Source organism: Oncorhynchus masou, unplaced genomic scaffold (assembly GCF_036934945.1).
Source record: "Oncorhynchus masou masou isolate Uvic2021 unplaced genomic scaffold, UVic_Omas_1.1 unplaced_scaffold_756, whole genome shotgun sequence".
Classification (NCBI taxonomy): domain Eukaryota; kingdom Metazoa; phylum Chordata; class Actinopteri; order Salmoniformes; family Salmonidae; genus Oncorhynchus; species Oncorhynchus masou.
In genome coordinates, this window is record NW_027014024.1 from 274,648 (window position 1) to 296,378 (window position 21,731).

At 43.1% G+C, this 21,731-nt stretch overlaps 1 protein-coding gene across 1 annotated transcript in view; it reads left to right on the plus strand.

Moving 5' to 3' along the window:
* The window catches only part of LOC135537363 (scavenger receptor cysteine-rich type 1 protein M130-like), a gene marked incomplete at its 3' end in the record, with an annotated part of 89,580 nt that overhangs the window by 39,491 nt on the left and 28,358 nt on the right, over positions 1–21,731 (plus strand). Inside the window, exons 15-22 of the mRNA XM_064963552.1 lie at positions 7,976–8,166; positions 9,317–9,420; positions 14,421–14,503; positions 15,673–15,702; positions 17,999–18,307; positions 18,729–19,034; positions 19,159–19,242; positions 20,137–20,457. Coding sequence (XP_064819624.1) covers positions 7,976–8,166; positions 9,317–9,420; positions 14,421–14,503; positions 15,673–15,702; positions 17,999–18,307; positions 18,729–19,034; positions 19,159–19,242; positions 20,137–20,457 — 1,428 coding nt within the window. The remainder of the gene's footprint in view (positions 1–7,975; positions 8,167–9,316; positions 9,421–14,420; positions 14,504–15,672; positions 15,703–17,998; positions 18,308–18,728; positions 19,035–19,158; positions 19,243–20,136; positions 20,458–21,731) is intronic.

The following is a 21,731-nucleotide window of genomic DNA, read 5'->3' on the forward strand; positions in this document are numbered from 1 at the left end:
TGACCTGTATATAGTCCTGCTATTGTTATTTTACTGTTGCTCTTTCATTACAAGCTGTACTGTTAATTACTTGTTACAGGCCAACCCAAGCTGTACTGTTCAGTAGGATAATAGTAGAGCAACCCAAGCTGTACTGTTCAGTAGGATAATAGTAGACCAACCCAAGCTGTACTGTTCAGTAGGATAATAGTAGAGCAACCCAAGCTGTACTGTTCAGTAGGATAATAGTAGACCAACCCAAGCTGTACTGGTCAGTAGGATAATAGTAGACCAACCCAAGCTGTACTGTTCAGTAGGATAATAGTAGACCAACCCAAGCTGTACTGTTCAGTAGGATAATAGTAGACCAACCCAAGCTGTACTGTTCAGTAGGATAATAGTAGACCAACCCAAGCTGTACTGTTCAGTAGGATAATAGTAGACCAACCCAAGCTGTACTGTTCAGTAGGATAATATTACACCTTTTATTGAAACAGAGAAAATGAGTCAGAAATTCACAAATTCAGAATTTCAGGTTTTTGTTCTCAAAGTCAGACAAAAAAAACAATCAATTGTATGTTCTAAGTCCATAACAATACTTACAAAAGGAGACCACTTGAGGTTAGGGGAAAATCTAATACATTTACATTTTTGAGAGTAGTTCCCCTTTAATTCAAGTGTTTTGTATTAGCAGTGTTTCTATAGTACAGACACCTACACTATTGTTGGATTAGCAGTGTTTCTATAGTACAGACACATACACTATTGTTGTATTAGCAGTGTTTCTATAGTACAGACACCAAGCACTATTGTTGGATTAGCAGTGTTTATATAGTACAGACACCTACACTATTGTTGTATTAGCAGTGTTTATATAGTACAGACACCTAGCACTATTGTTGGATTAGCAGTGTTTCTATAGTACAGACACCAAGCACTATTGTTGGATTAGCAGTGTTTATATAGTACAGACACCTAGCACTATTGTTGGATTAGCAGTGTTTCTATAGTACAGACACCTACACTATTGTTGGATTAGCAGTGTTTCTATAGTGCAGACACCGAGCACTATTGTTGTATTAGCAGTGTTTATATAGTACAGACACCAAGCACTATTGTTGGATTAGCAGTGTTTCTATAGTGCAGACACCTAGCACTATTGTTGGATTAGCAGTGTTTCTATAGTACAGACACCGAGCACTATTGTTGGATTAACAGTTTTTATATAGTACAGACACCTACACTATTGTTGTATTAGCAGTGTTAATATAGTACAGACACCTAGCACTATTGTTGGATTAACAGTTTTTATATAGTACAGACACCTACACTATTGTTGGATTAGCAGTGTTTATATAGTACAGACACCTACACTATTGTTGTATTAGCAGTGTTTATATAGTACCGACACCTACACTATTGTTGGATTAGCAGTGTTAATATAGTACAGACACCTACACTATTGTTGGATTAGCAGTGTTTCTATAGTACAGGCACCTGGCACTATTGTTGGATTAGCAGTGTTTATATAGTACAGACACCTACACTATTGTTGTATTAGCAGTGTTTCTATAGTACATACACCTACACTATTGTTGTATTAGCAGTGTTTCTATAGTACATACACCTACACTATTGTTGGATTAGCAGTGTTTCTATAGTACAGACACCGAGCACTATTGTTGGATTAGCAGTGTTTATATAGTACAGACACCTAGCACTATTGTTGGATTAGCAGTGTTTATATAGTACAGACACCAAGCACTATTGTTGGATTAGCAGTGTTTATATAGTACAGACACCTAGCACTATTGTTGTATTAGCAGTGTTTATATAGTACAGACACCAAGCACTATTGTTGGATTAGCAGTGTTTCTATAGTACAGACACCTAGCACTATTGTTGGATTAACAGTGTTTCTATAGTACAGGCACCTGGCACTATTGTTGGATTAGCAGTGTTTATATAGTACAGACACCTACACTATTGTTGTATTAGCAGTGTTTATATAGTACAGACACCTACACTATTGTTGGATTAGCAGTGTTTATATAGTACAGGCACCTGGCACTATTGTTGGATTAGCAGTGTTTATATAGTACAGACACCTACACTATTGTTGTATTAGCAGTGTTTCTATAGTACATACACCTACACTATTGTTGTATTAGCAGTGTTTCTATAGTACATACACCTACACTATTGTTGTATTAGCAGTGTTTATATAGTACAGACACCTACACTATTGTTGGATTAGCAGTGTTTATATAGTACAGACACCTAAACTATTGTTGGATTAGCAGTGTTTCTATAGTGCAGACACCGAGCACTATTGTTGTATTAGCAGTGTTTATATAGTACAGACACCAAGCACTATTGTTGGATTAGCAGTGTTTCTATAGTGCAGACACCTAGCACTATTGTTGGATTAACAGTGTTTATATAGTACAGACACCTACACTATTGTTGGATTAGCAGTGTTTATATAGTACAGACACCTACACTATTGTTGGATTAGCAGTGTTTATATAGTACAGACACCTACACTATTGTTGTATTAGCAGTGTTTCTATAGTACAGACACCAAGCACTATTGTTGGATTAGCAGTGTTTCTATAGTACAGACACCGAGCACTATTGTTGGATTAGCAGTGTTTCTATAGTACAGACACCGAGCACTATTGTTGGATTAGCAGTGTTTCTATAGTACAGACACCTAGCACTATTGTTGGATTAGCAGTGTTTATATAGTACAGACACCAAGCACTATTGTTGGATTAGCAGTGTTTATATAGTACAGACACCGAGCACTATTGTTGGATTAGCAGTGTTTATATAGTACAGACACCAAGCACTATTGTTGGATTAGCAGTGTTTATATAGTACAGACACCAAGCACTATTGTTGGATTAGCAGTGTTTCTATAGTACCGACACCTAAACTATTGTTGGATTAGCAGTGTTTATATAGTACAGACACCTACACTATTGTTGGATTAGCAGTGTTTCTATAGTGCAGACACCGAGCACTATTGTTGTATTAGCAGTGTTTATATAGTACAGACACCAAGCACTATTGTTGGATTAGCAGTGTTTCTATAGTACAGACACCTACACTATTGTTGGATTAGCAGTGTTTATATAGTACAGGCACCTACACTATTGTTGGATTAGCAGTGTTTATATAGTACAGACACCAAGCACTATTGTTGGATAAGCAGTGTTTATATAGTACAGACACCTACACTATTGTTGTATTAGCAGTGTTTATATAGTACAGACACCAAGCACTATTGTTGGATTAGCAGTGTTTCTATAGTACGGACACCTACACTATTGTTGGATTAGCAGTGTTTATATAGTACAGACACCAAGCACTATTGTTGGATTAGCAGTGTTTCTATAGTGCAGACACCTAGCACTATTGTTGGATTAGCAGTGTTTCTATAGTACAGACACCGAGCACTATTGTTGGATTAGCAGTGTTTATATAGTACAGACACCAAGCACTATTGTTGGATTAGCAGTGTTTATATAGTACAGACACCTACACTATTGTTGTATTAGCAGTGTTAATATAGTACAGACACCTACACTATTGTTGGATTAACAGTGTTTATATAGTACAGACACCTACACTATTGTTGGATTAACAGTGTTTATATAGTACAGACACCTACACTATTGTTGGATTAACAGTGTTTATATAGTACAGACACCAAGCACTATTGTTGTATTAGCAGTGTTTATATAGTACAGACACCTACACTATTGTTGTATTAACAGTGTTAATATAGTACAGAAATCTTACGTGTATTTGTATGTATCTGTTACCCAGAGGACTGTCTGGATGATGATGATGATCAATGAGGTCAGATCCCAATACCCATGTAAACATAGCTTACTGGCAGATCAATGAGGTCAGATCCCAATACCCATGTAAACATAGCTTACTGACAGATCAATGAGGTCAGATCCCAATACCCATGTAAACATAGCTTACTGACAGATCAATGAGGTCAGATCCCAATACCCATGTAAACATAACTTACTGACAGATCAATGAGGTCAGATCCCAATACCCATGTAAACATAACTTACTGACAGATCAATGAGGTCAGATCCAATACCCATGTAAACATAGCTTACTGACAGATCAATGAGGTCAGATCCCAATACCCATGTAAACATAACTTACTGACAGATCAATGAGGTCAGATCCCAATACCCATGTAAACATAGCTTACTGGCAGATCAATGAGGTTAGATCCAATACCCATGTAAACATAGCTTACTGACAGATCAATGAGGTCAGATCCCAATACCCATGTAAACATAGCTTACTGACAGATCAATGAGGTTAGATCCAATACCCATGTGTTGCGAACAGGTCGATTGTAGCGGTAGTCGTTTCGATGGAGAATAACTTTACAGTTATTTTGACCGCGGTGGTTATTGTTGTCATGGTTTCGTGGAAGAAACCGTTGTTGTGCATCATCTTTCAACGCTCCAATACCTGATAATGACCAAACCTGTTCAGGCTTTTTGGGAATTTAACTTCAATGAACCTGAAAGTTTTCATTGTAGAAACATCTGTTGGGTGGTTGTGTAAAGACCCACCTCATTGGTTAATATTCCTGTAGTAGAACCATCTGTTGAGTTGGTAGAAGAAAGACCCCCTCATTGGTTAATATTCCTCATCTGTGGGTTGGTAGAATGTGTAAAGACCCACCTTTGGTTAATATTCCCTGTAGTAGAAACATCTGTTGTGTTGGTAGAATGTGTAAAGACCCACCTCATTGGTTAATATTCCTGAGTAGAAACATCTGTTGTGTTGGTAGAATGTGGAAAGACCCACCTCATTGGTTAATATTCCCTGTAGTAGAAACATCTGTTGTGTTGGTAGAATGTGGAAAGACCCACCTCATTGGTTAATATTCCCTGTAGTAGAAACATCTGTTGGGTTGGTAGAATGTGGAAAGACCCTCCTCATTGGTTAATATTCCCTGTAGTAGAACCATCTGTTGTGTTGGTAGAATGTGGAAAGACTCTCCTCATTGGTAAAATATTCCCTGAAGTAGAAACATCTGTTGGGTTGGTAGAATGTGGAAGTAGGTTTTAAATTCATACTTATTACAAATCTGCAGTTGTCTGACTATTATATTATTATTTAATGAAATAAATGTAAAAATGCACTGTTTGTCTGGAAATAAAAATAAACATTTATCTGCGTTAACCACTCCAGTCAATAGATGGCGATATGCGTTTTCAGGCGATGCTATCAGAGTGACGTATAATGTAGTGGACGGGACGCTTCTTCAACAACATCTCGGCAGCCACCTCTGTAGTTTCCGAGCGGAAACGTTTAAGCTGTTCAGACTGCTTCGGTCTATATTTACTTCTGTATTTGGAATATAATTCTGTCTTTTAACTAGTTTCCCCATTTTATGTCATATTTCCGTTTAGTCAGGTAACGGTAGCTGGCTTGATAAATGAGCCTATCACTAGTCTAGTCGCTAACTAGCTAGGTTAGCTGGCTAACATCCCCGACCATGAGCTCAGCAAGCTGCTGCCCTCCTGCTAAAAAAGAGGTCTGCTGGAAGGAGAAAGAAGGTATTTGGCTGAACGTTGTCGTGAAAGAGGAGAATGAAGAGGAGGATGTCACAGTAAACGAAGAAGTCGAGGGTGAGGCTGTTACACAGAAAGAAGAGGAAGAAAACGATTATACTTTTTTTGGAGTGAATGAAGGAGAGATAACTGTCATATTGAAGGAGGAGGAGAGGGAAGAAGAGAAGGAGACAGAAGATCTGATTAACACCAGTAAGTCCTGTCTTGAAAATAGTTGTTGAACTGATACGTGGTTTTAAAGCGGCATTCTACTCTAGTTCTGATCTTAAATGCTGTTTTTTAATGTATGAATTGATAAAGCTACACTGTAAGATGTGAATACCATCAAGAAGCTGGCCAACAACATAACGTTAACAATGGATTTGCACCCAAAATCACAACTTAAATGTCTCACGGAATGGACTTGCCTTCATTCAATACTGCAGTTCCACTGTACTAAACTGGAGGCGATTTCCAGCCCACCGTTGACTGCGGTCAAGTGAGCCGACTGTCGCAAAACGCGGTCAGGCCATCTGCTCTTCGGTTTCTTCCTGAATTTGCGTGCGCGGATCCACAATAAACCCCAGGAAGAGTTGATGCTGCCTTGGCAGGATCTAATGGGGATCCATAATAAACCCCAGGAAGAGTAGCTGCTGCCTTGGCAGGAACTAATGGGGATCCACAATAAACCCCAGGAAGAGGAGCTGCTGCCTTGGCAGGAACTAATGGGGATCCATATTAAACCCCAGGAAGAGTAGCTGCTGCCTTGGCAGGAACTAATGGGGACCCATATTAAACCCCAGGAAGGGTAGCTGCTGCCTTGGCAGGAACTATTGGGGATGTCTCTCTCTACTCTCGGATTCAAATATGCTAATTAGCTTCAAAGTAGACAACATGCAATACTACAAATACCTGCAAGCTCCTGCAAGTCATCTCTTGCCAACACATTTCACAGAATTGTCTATTGAAATAAATGTTGACAATTTAATCATTGCTACTTTAAGGCCTGATTGGTGGAGAGCTGCAGAGATGGTTGTCCTTCTGGATGGTTCTCCCGTCTCCACAGAGGAAATCTGGATCTCTGTCAGAGTGAACATCGGGTTCTTGTTCACCTCCTTGATCAAGGCCCTTCTCCCCCGATTTCTCAGTTTGGCCGGGCGGCCAGCTCTAGAAAGAGTATTGGTGGTTCCAAACTTCTTCCATTTAAGAATGATGGCGGCCATTGTGTTCATGGGGACCGTTTGCTACAGACATTTTTGGTACCTTTCCACAGATCTGTGCCTCGACACAATCCTGTCTCAGAACTCTACCGACAATTCCTTTGACCTCAAGGCTTGGTTTTTGCTCTGACATGCACTGTAAACTGTGGGACCTTATATAGACAGGTGTGTTCCTTTCCAAACCATGTCTAATTTGTTGAATTTACCACAGGTGGACTCCAATCATGTTGTAGAAACATCTCAAGGATGATCAATGGAAGAAGGATGTCTGAGCTCATTTTCGAGTCTCATAGCAAAGGGTCTGAATACTTAAGTAAATACATTTGCAAAAAAATCAAATCTGTTATTGGTTTGTTATTATGGGGTTTTGTGTGTAGATTGATGAGGGGAAAAACATATTCAATTTTATAATGAGGCTGTAACGTAACTAAATGTGGAATAAGTGAAGGGGTCTGAATACTTAATGAATACACTGTATACCACTGGAAGAGGTTTCTATCATTGGCAGTTTTGTACACAGTCAGGTGATACGTGGTATAGAAAGTCCAATCTTAGGAGAGAACATGGGAGGCACTATACTGTGTGTCTGCAGGTGTCTATCTGGTCAAAACCACTGATACTGAAAAATACAAATACAAAATGATCCATGTCAGAACTATGGTTCTATGGTTCAATTCAATGTAGTGGGTCTAAAGTTTGTTTTAAATTATTAAAAATGAATCAATCAACACATGCTTTTCTTTGAACGACTTAATATGATAATCAACTTTAATGAAATAAATAAAAAATTAACTTTTGGTTCCTCAACTGCGTTGCCCCTCCAGTCAGCAGATGGCGATGTGGGTCTTTTAGGTTCAGGTGATGCTGCCGGTGTGACGTATAATCTAGTGGACGGGACGCTGCTTCAACAACAACAGTTAGACACCTCGGTAGCTTAATAGCAAACATAGCTACAACATTCACTCTCTTTACACTGTGTTGGTGTATGTTCGTCGCTATGTATTAAACACACTTCTGTCGTATGTACGTGTTGGCCCATTTAATTATATCATTACGTTGTTTGTCAGCTAGCTGGTTTGCTAAATTAGCTTAGAATGAGGCTAGTTGCTAATGCTACCTAGCGAACATCCCCGACCATGAGTTCACTAAGTTGCTCTCCTCCTGCTAAAGAAGAGGAGGTCTTCTGGACGGAGAAAGAAGTTCTCCCGAAAGAGGAGGAGGAAGAGAAGGATGTTTCAATACAAAAACAAGTAGAGGGTGAAGCTGTTCCCGTGAAAGAAGAAGAGAAAGACGTTTCAGTGGAAGAAAAGGAAGACTCGTTCAGATTGAAAGAGGAGGAGGCGGAGATGACTGTCACATCGGTAAAGGAGGAGGAGGAAGAAGAGGAAACTGGACATCTGGGCCCGGTTTCCCAACGCTTCTTAAGGCATCCTGTGGTTCTAACGTTGAACTCAGCCGTAAGATGGTTTGATAAACCGGGCCGTGATTAACACTAGTAAGTACTGTCTTAAAACAGAGGCACAAACTCTGCAGTTGTTGAACTGATGTGTGGTGTTAAAGGGGAAGTCCAGACCTGAATCCAATCGAGAATGTGTGGAAAGAACTGAAAACTGCTGTTAAAAATGTTTGAAATATCCAATAAATGTCGTTCCACTTCATGATTGTGTCCCACTTGTTGATTCTTCACAAAAAAATACAGTTTTATATCTTTATGTTTGAAGCCTGAAATGTGGCAAAAGGTCGCAAAGTTCAAGGGGGCCAATACTTTGGCAAGGCACTGTACCTCATGAGCTTAGTTCAACTGTTGTACCCCATCAGAACCCCAAATAAGATTTTTTACGCCAATGTTTAGATTCAATGTAAATCAACACTGTTTAGCCTCAACATGGTTAAAACTATCATGTTGATTTCATGGATGGTCAGTCCTTGCATCCGTAGGTCTGTCTATGAATTTGAGAGTAGTTACATTTCTCCAGACCCATCCATCATCTTATCACCAAAACAGTGGTGGAATGGCATCTTTGTTATTGTTTGAACTGCAGATTGGTTGATCGATTGATTTGGCTTTTTAAAGGGACATCCTAGGATTTAAACAGCAACAAAATGGCTGCCCTGAGACTTGGTTTGGTAAACAGCTGAGGGATGGGGCTGGATAAATGTAACCACTCTCACATTCAATTAATTGCCCTCGTGCGCCTATTTTAGCAAACACAGAAAGGGGCCTATATTGGTGACCAAAGGTTGTCTGGCACACTGCTTAGGGGTTCAGCAACTGTAATAACTTATCTCTAGCCTCCAATCATCGATGTTACTACTAATGTGAAAATAAGACAAAATATGACTATTGTTGCTCACTTGACTGTCTCAAGACAATTGTCAAATAATTTTAACATTCATTACAGACGTCAATTGTTGTACAATATCATGGCAACGCTGTTGGCATCACCTTTTACAGTGGATTTCTGCTGTTGTGGGCCTTTAACCATCTGTCAGACTTTGTTGTTCACACAGGAGAGACGTGACTATCGTGGATCCTCTGGGGAGCCTCAACAACATCATGAAGCTGACGAGGCAGAGAAGAGTCCCTCCCGATCAGAACACCTCAAGAAACACCCGTGGAGACCAACAGGGAAGAAATCTCACTGCTGCTCTAACTGTGGGAAGAGTTACTTAAGATCAAATTCACAAAAAGTACACATGACAATTCACACTGGAGAGAAACCTTATAGCTGTGATCAATGTGGGAAGAGTTTTACTACATCTCGCCATCTGATTGTACACCAGAGAACACACACAGGAGACAAATCTTATAGCTGTGATCAATGTGGGAAGAGTTTTACTCAGTCAAGCAGCCTGTTATCTCACCAGAGAAAACACACAGGAGAGAAACCTTATAGCTGTGATCAATGTGGGAAGAGTTTTACTCAGTCAAGCAACCTGGTATCACACCAGAGAACACACACAGGAGAGAAACCTTATAGATGTGAACAATGTGGGAAGAATTTTACTACATCCAGCCATCTGATTGTACACCAGAGAACACACACAGGAGAGACATCTTATAGCTGTGAACAATGTGGGAAGAGATACTCTGATAAAAGATCTCTGATCAAACATCAGAAAATGCATTAATGAAGGAGTTGTTTCATGATATCAATGAATTAATGTCACAATGTAGAATGATTTAAACATTGTAGTAGGAGTATTTTAATGATGTCACAATATAGAATGTTTTAACATTGTAGTAGCAGTATTTTAATGATGTCACAATGTAGAATGTTTTAACATTGTAGTAGCAGTATTTTAATGATGTCACAATGTAGAACACTAAACGTTTGCCCCTGTTCAATTGATTTCTGCATGATATGGATATTAGCCTCAGGGGGAAAATCCAGGCTCTGAATTGAAAGAGTGCTATTTATATGATATAACAGAAAGTGACTAACACAAAAGAGCTGTGTTACACTTACAGCATTGGTGACCCACTTGAATCAAAATGTAGCTAGATGTTTTCTACAAGTTGTCCTCCAACCATTGATGTACACATTATTCCCAGATTCCATGTGGTTTTTGAGCTGTTAGTTTTAACAGGACAAACTCATCTCCCCTTTCACACAAATGATTTCAACATGATATCGATGAGTGATGAAAATGAGTGTTGCGTTCCTTTGTTTAACGACCTCTAAATTTAAATGCATCTCTCCAAAATGTAGCTGACTGTCTTCTGCAGGTTGTCCTCTAACCAGGGAGGTAAAATATATCTCCTATTTCCATGTGTTTTTTTAGTTGTGTTAGTTTCAACAGCACCAACAACCTGATTTCCCCCCTAATTGATATCAGTGATTTATTGCTTCTTGTCAAAACAACAGTGTTTCTGGTGTTCGTGCATTTTAAAAGGTGCTTGTTTAAAAAATACAAGTAATCTGATTGTTGTTGCAGATGTTTGTGCAGATACTACATTTTATGTTTAGGTTTTCAATATCACAAATGGTTTCTGCATATTGGTTATTCATTTGGACCCATTAAAGCTGTGTTTTGACATTGGGCTGTACCACCTAGCAAAATGTCATTGAAAAGACGTTGAAAAGAAGATTATACCCAACGTCCAATATACGTTTGGTTTTAGTTGAAGGTTTTAAATATTTATTTTCAGGTTGTTGTTAATAATGACTTGAAAACAACTTAATTTTTTGTTGTGGAAAATATTGAATCAACTATTTCACCAAAACCAGAACCTGTGAATTCAATTAGACTTTATTACAAACAGTAACAAGCCGAACAATTCCATGGAAGAACTGACTCTTCATTCTGAGTACTTGGCTTTTATACAGTCTGATCCTTACATAACATTCTAATAATACACTACCACTAGGCTACCCTGCTGCCCCAATAATACACTAAATACATGTAATATAGCCTATACAGTCTGATCCTTACATAACATTCTAACCACTACCCTGTAATATAGCCTGTCTGATCCCAATAATACACTAAATACATGTAATATAGCCTATACAGTCTGATCCTAACATAACATTCTAACCACTAGGCTACCCTGCTGCCCCAATAATACACTAAATACATGTAATATAGCCTATACAGTCTGATCCTAACATAACATTCTAACCACTACCCTGCTGCCCCAATAATACACTAAATACATGTAATATAGCCTATAGAGTCTGATCCTAACATAACATTCTAACCACTAGGCTACCCTGCTGCCCCAATAATACACTATATACATGTAATATAGCCTATACAGTCTGATCCTATAACATTCTAACCACTACTACCCTGCTGCCCCAATAATACACTAAATACATGTAATATAGCCTACAGGTGATATTCTCCTGGCCCCAATACCAGTAATATAGCATACAGCATTCACCACTAGGCTGCCCCAATATTGTGAGAGGTGATATTCTCCTGGACCAGACAGCATCACAGGTGATATTCTCCTGGACCAGACAGCATCACAGGTGATATTCTCCTGGACCAGACAGCTGGGTGAATACACTATATATTCAATAGAATGTGGACACCCCTTCAAATTAGTAGATTGGGCCATTTCAGCCACACCAGTTGCTGACTGGTGTTTAAAATTAAGCACACAGTCATGCAATCTCCATAGACAAACATTGGAAGTAGAATGGCCTTACTGACGATCTCAGTAACATTCAACGTGGCACCGTTACAGGATGGCACCTTTCCAACAAGTCAGTTTGTCAAATTCCTGCCCTGCTGGAGCTGCCTGGTCGACTGTAAGTGCTGTTATTGTGAAGTGGAAACATCTGGGACCAACAACGGCTCAGCCAAGAAGTAGTGGGCCACACAAGTTCACAGAACAGGACCGTCGAGTGCTGAAGAGTGTAACGTGTAAAAATCGTCTGTACTTGGTTGCAACACTCACTAACAAGATCCAAACGGGGAAGGGAAGTAGGGTAGAGAGGGAGGAGGGGGAGAGAGAGAGAGAGGAGGGGAAGGGAAGTAGGGTAGAGGGAGGAGGGGGAGAGAGAGAGAGGATGGGGAGGGAAGTAGGGTAGAGAGGGAGGAGGGGGAGAGAGAGAGAGAGGAGGGGGAGGGAAGTAGGGTAGAGAGGGAGGAGGGGGAGAGAGAGAGAGGAGGGGGAGGGAAGTAGGGTAGAGAGGGAGGAGGGGGAGAGAGAGACGAGGGGAAGGGAAGTAGGGTAGAGAGGGAGGAGGGGGAGAGAGAGGAGGGGGAGGGAAGTAGGGTCGAGAGGGAGGAGGGGGAGAGAGAGAGAGGAGGGGGAGGGAAGTAGGGTCGAGAGGGAGGAGGGGGAGAGAGAGAGAGAGAGGAGGGGGAGGGAAGTAGGGTAGAGAGGGAGGAGTGGGAGAGAGAGAGAGAGAGGAGGGGAAGGGAAGTAGGGTAGAGAGGGAGGAGGGGGAGAGAGAGAGAGAGGAGGGGAGGGGAGAGAGGGAGGAGGGGGAGAGAGGGAGGAGGGAGGGAAGAGGGTAGAGAGGAGGGGAGAGGAGGGAGGGGAAGGGGTAGGGTAGGAGGGAGGAGAGGGGGGAGGGGGGAAGGGAAGTAGGGTAGAGAGGGAGGAGGGGGAGAGAGAGAGGAGGGGAAGGGAAGTAGGGTAGAGGGAGGAGGGGAGAGAGAGAGAGGAGGGGGAGGGGTAGGGTAGAGGGGAGGAGGGGGAGAGAGAGAGAGGAGGGGAGGGAAGAGGGTAGAGAGGGAGGGGGAGGGAAGTAGGGTAGAGAGGGAGGAGGGGGAGAGGAGGAGAGGGGGAAGGGAAGTAGGGTAGAGAGGGGAGGAGGGGGAGAGAGAGAGAGGAGGGGAAGGGAAGTAGGGTAGAGAGGGAGGAGGGGGAGAGAGAGAGAGGAGGGGAAGGGAAGTAGGGTAGAGAGGGAGGAGGGGGAGAGAGAGAGGAGGGGAAGGGAAGTAGGGTAGAGAGGGAGGAGGGGGAGAGAGAGAGAGGGGAGGGAAGTAGGGTAGAGGGAGGGGGAGAGAGAGGAGGGGAGGGAAGTAGAGGGGAGGAAGGGGAAGAGAGAGGGGAGGGAGAGAGGGTAGAGAGGGAGGAGGGGGAGAGAGGAGGGGAAGGGAAGTAGGGTAGAGAGGGAGGGGGGGAGAGAGAGAGAGAGGGGGGAAGGAAGTAGGGTAGAGAGGGAGGAGGGGGGAGAGAGAGAGGAGGAAGGGAAGTAGGGTAGAGGGGGAGGGGGAGGGGAAGTAGGGGAGAGGGGAGGGAAGTAGGGTAGAGAGGAGGAGGGGGAGAGAGAGAGAGGAGGGGAAGGGAAGTAGGGTAGAGAGGGAGGAGAGGGGGGGAGGGAAGTAGGGTAGAGAGGGAGGGGAAGAGGAAGGAGGGGAAGGAAGTAGGGGAGGGGGGGGGAGAGAGAGAGAGGAGGGGAAGGGAAGTAGGGTAGAGAGGGAGGAGGGGGAGAGAGAGAGAGAGGAGGGGAAGGGAAGTAGGGTAGAGGGAGGAGGGGGAGAGAGAGAGAGAGGAGGGGAGGGAAGTAGGGTAGAGAGGGAGGAGGGGGAGAGAGAGAGGAGGGGGGAAGGGAAGTAGGGTAGAGGGAGGAGGGGGAGGGAAGTAGGGTAGAGAGGGAGGAGGGGGAGAGAGAGAGAGGAGGGGAAGGGAAGTAGGGTAGAGAGAGAGGAGGGGGAGAGAGAGAATATATGTTTATCAGTCTTCTCACCGGTGATGTCATCATAACCAGTAACCTGTTCCTCTCTTGGCCCCTCCCAGCCTGACCCTGACATATAGCATCAGGCCTGTTGAGTTGACTTGGGTAACAGACCTCTAGCTTCTACACCACATCCCCCTTCTCCTGCTCTGACATGAGACCTCATCAGTACTCATTTTGGGTGCTGGTACTGTTTCTATTTAGGTGCTGGAACATTAAGCCAATATTCTATAAGAGTTGAACTCAATCAGAAGAAGGTTAGAGGTGATATTATAGGACACTATGTGAAATGTTGCTGCTCTGTCAGCAGTTTCCTGTGGACTTTTTCAGTTTGCTGTAGTGTGTTCAACCACTGATCCAAGATAGGTTGCTAAGAAGTTTATCTCACATCAAAGACCCAACGAACGAATGACATAGAAGTCATATAGCCGAGCAGCACGTTCCAGTCTTCAGTCCTCTCTACATGACAGTGACTTGTGTATGTCAGTGGAGCCCCAGTTAGAGACAGACATGATACCTGCAGTGGTACTGATGACCCTGTTGTGGAGCACAGGTAAGATGCTCTTATACTGCTATACACTTGTGACAGTTTTTGAGATATGATTTGATATTGTAAGATATCTTACCATTTGCAGGGTTAGTAAAATAACATCCAACTGGAAGCAGACAGTAAAAATGTGTCTCAAAGCAGGACAATGATGTGATCACCTGTAAATGTACTTTACTGTAGTCTAACTGTCCATCTGGGGACAGGCACTAATGTCAGTTAAGTTGTGGTGGTGTCCTGCATCGGACTGTTGTATATTCAGTGTGTCAATGACTGATTGTATCTGTCTCTATGTAAATGAATGAGAGTATAGAGTATGTATTATATATTATATTGGTGTTATGTTAGAGTAGGAGAAGGGAGGGGTGTAGATGATAGAGGTCTATGAGCTGAGTCAACAGGTTCAACACTATACGTCACGAAGAGAGCGAGAACTAGAGAGAGAGAGAGATGAGAAGAGAGGAGGGGTGGGGAGAGAGATTTGAGGAGGAGGAGAGAGCGAGGGTAGGGAGAGAGGAGGGTTGGGGAGAGAGAAAGGGAGGGGAGAGAGAGAGGGGTGATGGGAAAGGAGGGCATAGAGCAAGATATGTGAGAGAGGAGGGTAGGGAAGAGAGAGTAGGGTAGAGAGAAGGGTGGAGTAGAGAGGAGGGTAGGGGATAGAGGGTAGGGTAGAGAAGAAGGGGAGGGGAGAACAGAGGGATGGGGAGAGTGGAGGATAGGAGAGAGAAGGGTAGAGTAGAGACGATGGGAGGGGAGGGGATAGAGAGATTTGCGGAGGAGAGAAGAGGGTAGGGGAGAGAGGAGGGTGGAGGAGAGAAGAGGGTAGGGGAGAGAGGAGGGTGGAGGAGAGAAGAGGGTCGGGGAGAGAGGAGGGTGGAGGAGAGAAGAGGGTAGGGGAGAGAAGAGGGTGGAGGAGAGAAGAGGGTGGAGGAGAGATGGCGAATGTGTTTACACATGGGTGTTGTTGCACCACTGTCATCCCCATCATATCATGAAAGGTCATGTCATGTTGATTTAACCTCTTCCTCTCTCTTCCTCTGACTCCTCCCTTTCTCTCTCTCTCTCTGTCTCTCTCTCCCTTTCTCCTCTGCCTCTCTCTTCCTCTGACTCCTCCCTTTCTCTCTATCTCTCTGTCTCTCTCTCCCTTTCTCCTCTGTCTCTCTCTTTCTCCTCAGATCTCCAGGCTCAAAGCGTCAGTCCACCAGGTAGGTAGAGTATAAATCTACAGTGATTATGGCAGTTCAATATTAGTAAACTTTATTATACCACATGAAGAAATTCATGTGTCCATACAAACCATTCTAAAACCTAATAACAAGTAGTGTTTTATGGAACTACTAATACATCACATATTATATATTATATTGGTCTGATGTTAGAGTAGGAGAAGGGGGGTGTAGATGATAGAAGTCTGTTACCAAGGCAACAGGACTGATGCTATCTGTCAGGAAGAGAGAGAGAGGAACAGAGAGAGAGAGAGAGAGAGAAGGCGTGGAGAGAAAGTGAGATGTCAACAGAGATCGGGCTGACAGACTAACATGCAGCCAACTGAATATCTTGTCTTTACTGACTTCTCACCAGTGATGTCATCATAACCAGCAACCTTTTCCACTCTTGGTCCGGCTCAGCTTGACCCCTGACCTCTGAAATTAATGATTTAAAAAATGATAAAACATTTTTTATAAATTAGATTTAATCTCATCTGCAAAGAGAGTTACACATTTGCATGGAAGGGGAATGTACACTACATGACCAAAAGTATGTGGACACCTGCTCATCTAACATCTCATTCCAAAATCATGGGTATTAATATGGAGTTGGTCCCCCCTTTGCTGCTGTAACAGCCTCCCCTGTTCTGCGAAGACTTTCCACTAGAAGATGGAACATTGCTGCTATAACAGCCTCCACTCTTCTGGGAAGGTTTTCCACTAGATGATGGAACATTGCTGCTATAACAGCCTCCACTCTTCTGGGAAGGTTTTCCACTAGATGATGGAACATTGCTGCTATAACAGCCTCCACTCTTCTGGGAAGGCTTTCCACTAGATGATGGAACATTGCTGCGGGGACCTGCTTCCATTCAGCCACAACAGCATTAGTGAGGTTGGGCGAACAGGCCTGGCTCACAGTCGACGTTTCAATTCATCCCTAAAGGTATTCAATGGGGTTTAGGTCAGGGCTCTGCGAAGGCCAGTAAAGTTCTTCCACATCGATCTCAACAAACTATCTCTGTATGGACCTGGCTTTGTGTACAGGGGCATATTGTCATGCTGAAACAGGAAAGGACCTTCCCAAAACTGTTGCCACAAAGTTGGAAGCACAGAATAGTCTAGGATGTCATTGTATGCTGAAGCGATTAGATTTCCCTTCAATGAAACTAAGGGGCCAAACACGATCCATTAAAAACAACCCCAGACCATTATTCCTCCTCCACCAAACTTTACAGTTGGCACGATGCATTGGGGCAGGTAGCATTCTCCTAGCATCCACCAAAACCAGATTTGACTGCCAGATGGTGAAGCGTGATTCATCACTCCAGAGAACGTGTTTCCACTGCTCCAAAGTCCAATTTCGGCGATCTTTCCACCACTCCAGCTGACCCTTGGTATTTCCCATGGTGATCTTAGGCTTGTGTGTGGCTGCTCGCCATGGAAATCCATTTCATGAAGCTCCCGACGAACAGTTCTTGTGCTGACGTTGGAACAGCTTGGAACTCGTTAGTGATGTTGCAACCGAGGACAGATGATTTTGTACTCTATCAGCACTCGGCAGTCCCGTTCTGTGAGCTTGTGTTGTCTCCAACTTCCCGGTTGAGCGGCTGTTGATCCTTGACGTTTCCACTTCACAATAACAGCACTTACTGTTGACGGGTGCAACTCTATCAGACATTTGACCATCTGGAAATTGGCATCCTATGATGGTGCCATATTGAAAGTCACTGAGTTCTTCATTAAGGCAATTCTACTGACAATGTTTGTCTATGGAGATTGCATGGCTGTGTGCTTGATTATATATATCTGTCAGGAAGGGGTGTGGCTGAAATAAAATCCACTAATTTGAAGGAGTGTCCACATACTTTTGTATATATGGTGTATGTACACATGGGTGTTGTTGCACCATACCAACGATAAGCCTGTCTTCCCCATCACATCATGAAAGGTCATGTTGATGTTCATTTAACCTTTGTCTCTCTCTTCCTCTGACTCCTCCCTTTCTCCTCTGTCTCTCTCTTTCTCCTCAGATCTCCAGGCTCAAAGCATCAGTCCACCAGGTAGGTAGAGTATAAATCTACAGTGATTATAGCAGTTCAATATTGTCAACTTTATTACCCACATGGAGAAAGTCATGTGTCCATACAAACCATTCAAAAAACCCAATAATAAGAAGTGTTTTATGGAACTACTAATACTTATCAACCACAAAGCATTACTGCTGTTAGAATAACAGAATCACTGTCATCATCTGTCCTCACCACTGTGTTTTCCTCTCTGCTGTTTACAGATAAATACTCAGTCAGACTGGTGAATGGGACCACTTCCTGTTCTGGGACAGTGGAAGTCTTCTACAGAGGAGAGTGGTTGGGTCTATGTTTTAGGTGGTGGGACATGATGAGAGAGGTTAAGGTTGTGTGTAGAGAGCTGGACTGTGGGAATCCTGTAGCTGAATCTAGAGGACCTCTGATTGAAGATGGAAGAAGAGGAGTCACGATGTGGAGTTGTAGGAGAGATGAGTCTTCTACTAGACGGTGTAACATCATAGAAGGACCTGGTGTCTGTGATGGTGGATATTATCGTCATGTGACCTGTTCAGGTAAGAGACTGGTCATATTGAGAGATTTATTTATACATTATACAATATTACCATGTTTTATGTGTTTTTAATTCATTTAAATAGAGGGAGAGATGTCAGATGTATTTAAACATTATATTTGTGTTTGTCATATTGGTTTATGGGAGATGTTCATGGGCAGATCATTGTAGTTCAGATGGTACTGAAGTGAAGCTGCCTGATGGATGTCCAGCTGTTTATTTTCTATAAAGTGAAGTGAACTTATTCCTGTCTCCTGCCTGCATTATTCCCAACCCGATCCTGAGTGACTAAGAACCCATTTCTACCTCTTACAGTATCAAACATAGCAAACTACAATCTTTTATCCAACATATTTGTGTTCAGTCCTTGACAGTGTCATCAACAAAACTGATTGAATGTTCAACCAACTCTTTTTCTCCAGACTCTGTGCGGCTTGTGGATGGAGCTGGTCTCTGCTCTGGGAGAGTGGAGGTGAAGTCCAATCAGTCCTGGGCCTCAGTGTGTGAAGCTGACTTTGACCGACAGGATGCAGAGGTAGTCTGTAGGGATCTTGGCTGTGGGGCTCCTGCAGCTCTACAGGGGGGGCTCTATGGAGAAGGTGAGGGTCAGACCTGGGATAAAGAGTTCCAGTGTAAAGGCAAAGAGTCCCTTCTCCTGGACTGTGACACCTCAGACAGAGAGAACAACACCTGCCTACCTGGTAATGCTGTTGGACTCACCTGCTCAGGTAAGAAACAGTTTGTCACTCAGTCAACATTGTTTCTCACCTGGAGTGAAGAATATGAGAGACAATATAGGTGTGTTTTAGTGAGAAAATAGTAAGATTACTGTCTCTCTCTTTCTTTTCTCAGAGCCTGATGATGTGAGGCTGGTGGGAGGAGGCAGTCGCTGTGCTGGTGGGAGTGGAGTGGTACGACCAGGGAGAGTGGAGGACTGTGGGAGCTGAGGACTGGGATGGGCAGTAGGAGACAGCTGGGTTGTGGCTCCAATGTTTCAGGGACAACCTGCACCACTAGAGGGTTTGGAGTTTCCTGTTCTGGGTCTGAGTCAGCTGAGGTTAGAAGAACATATGATCTCCGCCTCCACAGTGATTGCTCAGGTACAAGATACACTATATTACCAAAAGTATGTGGACTAAAGTGGATTCACACACCTAGACAGGTGTATTGAGAGCTTTGCACTGTTCTGTAAAATGGTCTGAGTCTTCACTGAGGGAGTGTTCCAACACAAGCAGAACACCAATCGAAAGTGTTGAAATGTGTAGAGTTTAAGAAAAATAAACTCACTGCTGAGTTCCATCCTGGACTCAAACATGATACACTATATTACCAAAGTAAATATCTCCTTTGCTGACTCACAGTGATCTGCTCAGGAAATATCAACATATTATAATTATATTCAACTCATTTCCTTCATTCATACAACTTCCTCTGCACCTCTCATGATGACTGTTTAGCTTGTCAGTCTGCTTTGCAAAATAGATCCCTCAGTCAAGTAGGAATCAAATACAACTTAAATATCCCAGAATGCTTTTGTATGTGAGTGTTATCTCAGTGAACGTCTCCACTTACTACCACTGTCACATGTCATGTTATTGTCACATCTAAATGAGGAAAGTAGTTGAGGAGCTACATTTTCTTTTTCTCTCCTCTTGTTCCAGATGTCCTGCTTCAGCCTGATATCAACATATGTTGTCTCAGTGACTGTAGGCCCACTACTCATGTTGCCCTGTGAGGGAGGGTGGCTGGCACTGTTACATGCTGATGTTATTGTTATGTCTATAGCAAATGAGTTAAAGAGGTTTTTCTTGTTCTCTTTTATTGTTACAGATCTCCTGGTCCAGCCTGATATCTTCCTGACTGACCCAATGGGAGGGGTCTCCAGGGGCCACCAGGGGCCCGAGATGTTCAGGGGCTACAACTTCACCATCATCTGCTCCACTCAGCCACAGTACCCAGGAGGCTCCTTCCTCCTCACGTTCACCGGCTCCAACAGAACCCAGACCCAGCCAGCTGTCAATCACTCTGCTGCCTTCCTCTTCCCTGCTGCAGATGACTCCCACCAAGGGAACTACAGATGTGTTTATGACAATTATGTTTTCTCTCATAACTTCTCCTCTGAGAGTGAGCTCCTCTCCCTCACCATCACAGGTAACTGAACATGAACCAGACTTATAACTTTGTCATTGACAGATTTCCCACAGATCTATGTGATGATGATCAGTCCCCTCATCAAAGGTGTTTCTGTTTGCAGCCTCTCCTCTGCCAGCCTTCATCATCAGACACGTTGTAGTGCTGCTGATCCTACTGACAACAATCACCACCTCCTACCTGTACTACAAGGTAAAGACATTTACTCAGACGTTACAAGTCATTTAAACTAGAGGGAGAGGGTGAGGGGGAGAGAGAATGGAGATACTAGAGAGTAAATGTCTGACTGTTGGTGCTGTGTCTCCCTAGCCCACCAGGAGGCAGAAGAGAGTGAACAGGGTGAGCAGCATGGATCTTTATGTCAATGCCATGGAGATGGTCTCTCTGAGCTCCAGAGCTGAAGCTGGACCTGGAGAGGAGAGAGCAGCCCAGGGGACGGAGTAGGAGTAGAATGAAGCTGACCCTTCATGCTGATCTTAGGTCAGTTTTGTGTTTAAATCGATGGTCAGCAGTGGACTCGTGTTTAAAATGTGGTGACAAACCTTAAGTATTTCTAATTTTAATAACAATTTGAGAATTAGTTTATTTTTCTAGAACCTTGTAAGAAATCTAAAAGGAGTGACTGCAACCACCATTATTCATTTAGATTGATTTTTACCATAGAAACTTGGTGTTTTGGGTAACATGGGGTTTGGGGTAACATGGGGTTTTGGGTAACATGGGGTTTGGGGTAACATGGGTTTGGGGTAACATGGGGTTTTGGGTAACATGGGGTTTTGGGTAACATGGGGTTTTGGGTAACATGGGGTTTTGGGTAACATGGGGGTTTGGGTAACATGGTGTTTTGGTAACATGGGGTTTTGGGTAACATGGTGTTTTGGGTAACATGGTGTTTTGGTAACATGTAACATGTGGTTTGGGTAACATGGGGTTTTGGGGTAACATGGGTTTTCCAGTAACATGGTGTTTTGGTAACATTGGGTTTTGTAACATGGGGTTTTGCAATATGGGCTAACATGGGGTTTTGGAAACATGGGGTTTTGGGTAACATGGGGCTTTGGTAACATGATTTTGGGGTAACATGGGGTTTTGGTAACATGGGGTTTTGGTAACATGGGGTTTGGGTAACATGGGGTTTGGGTAACATGGGGTTTGGGGTAACATGGGGTTTTGGTAACATGGGGGTTTTGGGTAACATGGGGTTTGGGCACATGGGGTTTCGGGTAACATGGGGTTTTGGGTAACATGGGGTTTTGGGTAACATGGGGTTTGGG